Raw genomic sequence first — 1,664 nt, forward strand, 5'->3', positions numbered from 1 at the left:
GGTCCTCTGGTCGTAACGCGCGCCCGTTTCGACCTTGCGCCAGCGCGGGTCGACCGGTTCGGGCTCCGGCGCGGCGAGCCGCGCGACGAGGTCGTCGACGTCGGCGGCGAGGTAGGTTTTGACGTCTCGCGACGTGTCGCGCGGCTTGGATTTGCCGATGTTCGGCTTCCGGGCGATCTTGCTCGGCAGGCTGTGGATCGAATGCTTCTTCAGCTGCGGGTACCGCTCCATCGCCGTCTTCGCCGTGAACCGCGTCCCCGCTTCGACCTCGCGCCAGCGCGGGTCCACGGGTTCGGGCTCCGGCGCGGCGAGGCGCGCGGCGAGCGCGTCGACGTCGGCGGCGAGGTAGGTCTTGACGTCGCGGGCGTGGTCACCAGGATGATTGCTGATCTTCGGTTGCCGCGCAATTCTGCTCGGGAGGCCCTTGAACGACTTCGTGTTCAAATTCGCATACTTCTCCATCGCCGTCGTCGCCGTGAACCGCGTCCCTGCTTCGACCTCGCGCCAGCGCGGGTCCACGGGTTCGGGCTCCGGCGCGGCGAGGCGCGCGACGAGCGCGTCGACGTCGGCGGCGAGGTAGGTCTTGACGTCGCGGGAGCCTTGATTGTCGGTCTTCGGCTTCACGGCGATCTCGCTCGACAGGTCCTTGAACGACATCGTATTCAACCGCGGATACCGCGCAATCGCCGTCGTCTGCGTGTAACGCGCACCCGTCTCGACCTCGCGCCAGCGCGGGTCGACCGGTTCCGGGTCCGGCACGGCGAGCCGCGCGACGAGGTCGTCGACGTCTGAGGCGAGGTAGGTCTTGACGTCGCGGGCGCGGCCACCAGGACCGGGGCCGCTCTTCGGCTTCACGGCGATCTTGCTCGGCAGGTCTCGCATCAAAGGCTCCTTCAGCTGCGGGTACCGGTTCACCGCCGTTGTGGCGGTATACCGCGTCCCTGCTTCGACCTCGCGCCAGAGTGCGACCTTCGCCGCCATCATCCCGTCGGTCAGTTTTGGCCCCCCTAAGAGCGGCTACGGCACGGATGGAGCGTCGGGGTCTCACGACTGCCAGTCTGTGGATATTATTTGCCGCCCGCTAAAAACGTCTTACCCCCCCCCTTTTTTGTGGGGGGGTTTTTGGTCAGCCGGCTTGAAGCGGACGCCGAAGCCGTGTAAGCGGATCGTGCGCACGTCGCTGGCCGCGACCCCTGGCCCTCTCGGGCGCCTGCGACCCCGTCGCCGGGCGCCCCGGCACCCCCCGCCCCTACGTTGGGCGCTGCGTCGAGTGTGACGACGGCGTCGGCGTACGGGCACGGCCTCGGGCCGGAACGTGTTCCGAGCGTCAACCTCGGCGGACCCGGTCCGCGCGAGCCGCTCCGGCGGCACGGAGCCGCTCTCCTAGGCGCCGACAGACCCTACGCGGGCGCTGAACGCGTCGGCTGCTCGCGGGAGCCCTGAAACGCGCGCGGCGGACGCCGTCGACGCTGCGCGCTCGGCCGACCGTCTCGGCGCGACGAGCGCGCTCGCCGTCGGCGCGCACGCGACGAGCTCGACCGTCTCGACGACGAACACCATCGTCGCGGAGGTCCCCGACCGCTACACGGACGTCGTCGCCGCGCCCACGGCCTCGCCTACCAGTTCGCGGAACGACGCTCTTTGACGACCTTCTCAAGCCCGGA

The 1,664-nt window shown here is 69.5% G+C and overlaps 1 protein-coding gene across 1 annotated transcript; it reads right to left on the bottom strand.

The window, feature by feature from the left end:
- Positions 1-33: 33 nt before the first annotated feature.
- Positions 34-984, bottom strand: AURANDRAFT_69291 (expressed protein; the record flags this gene model as incomplete). The annotated part of the gene is made up of 1 exon (XM_009045052.1): positions 34-984. A coding segment is annotated over one exon (951 nt), but the record flags the coding sequence as incomplete, so codon positions are not given.
- Between the last annotated feature and the right edge of the window lie 680 nt (positions 985-1,664).

The sequence above is a fragment of the Aureococcus anophagefferens genome (assembly GCF_000186865.1).
Source record: "Aureococcus anophagefferens unplaced genomic scaffold AURANscaffold_1305, whole genome shotgun sequence".
NCBI lineage: Eukaryota > Pelagophyceae > Pelagomonadales > Pelagomonadaceae > Aureococcus > Aureococcus anophagefferens.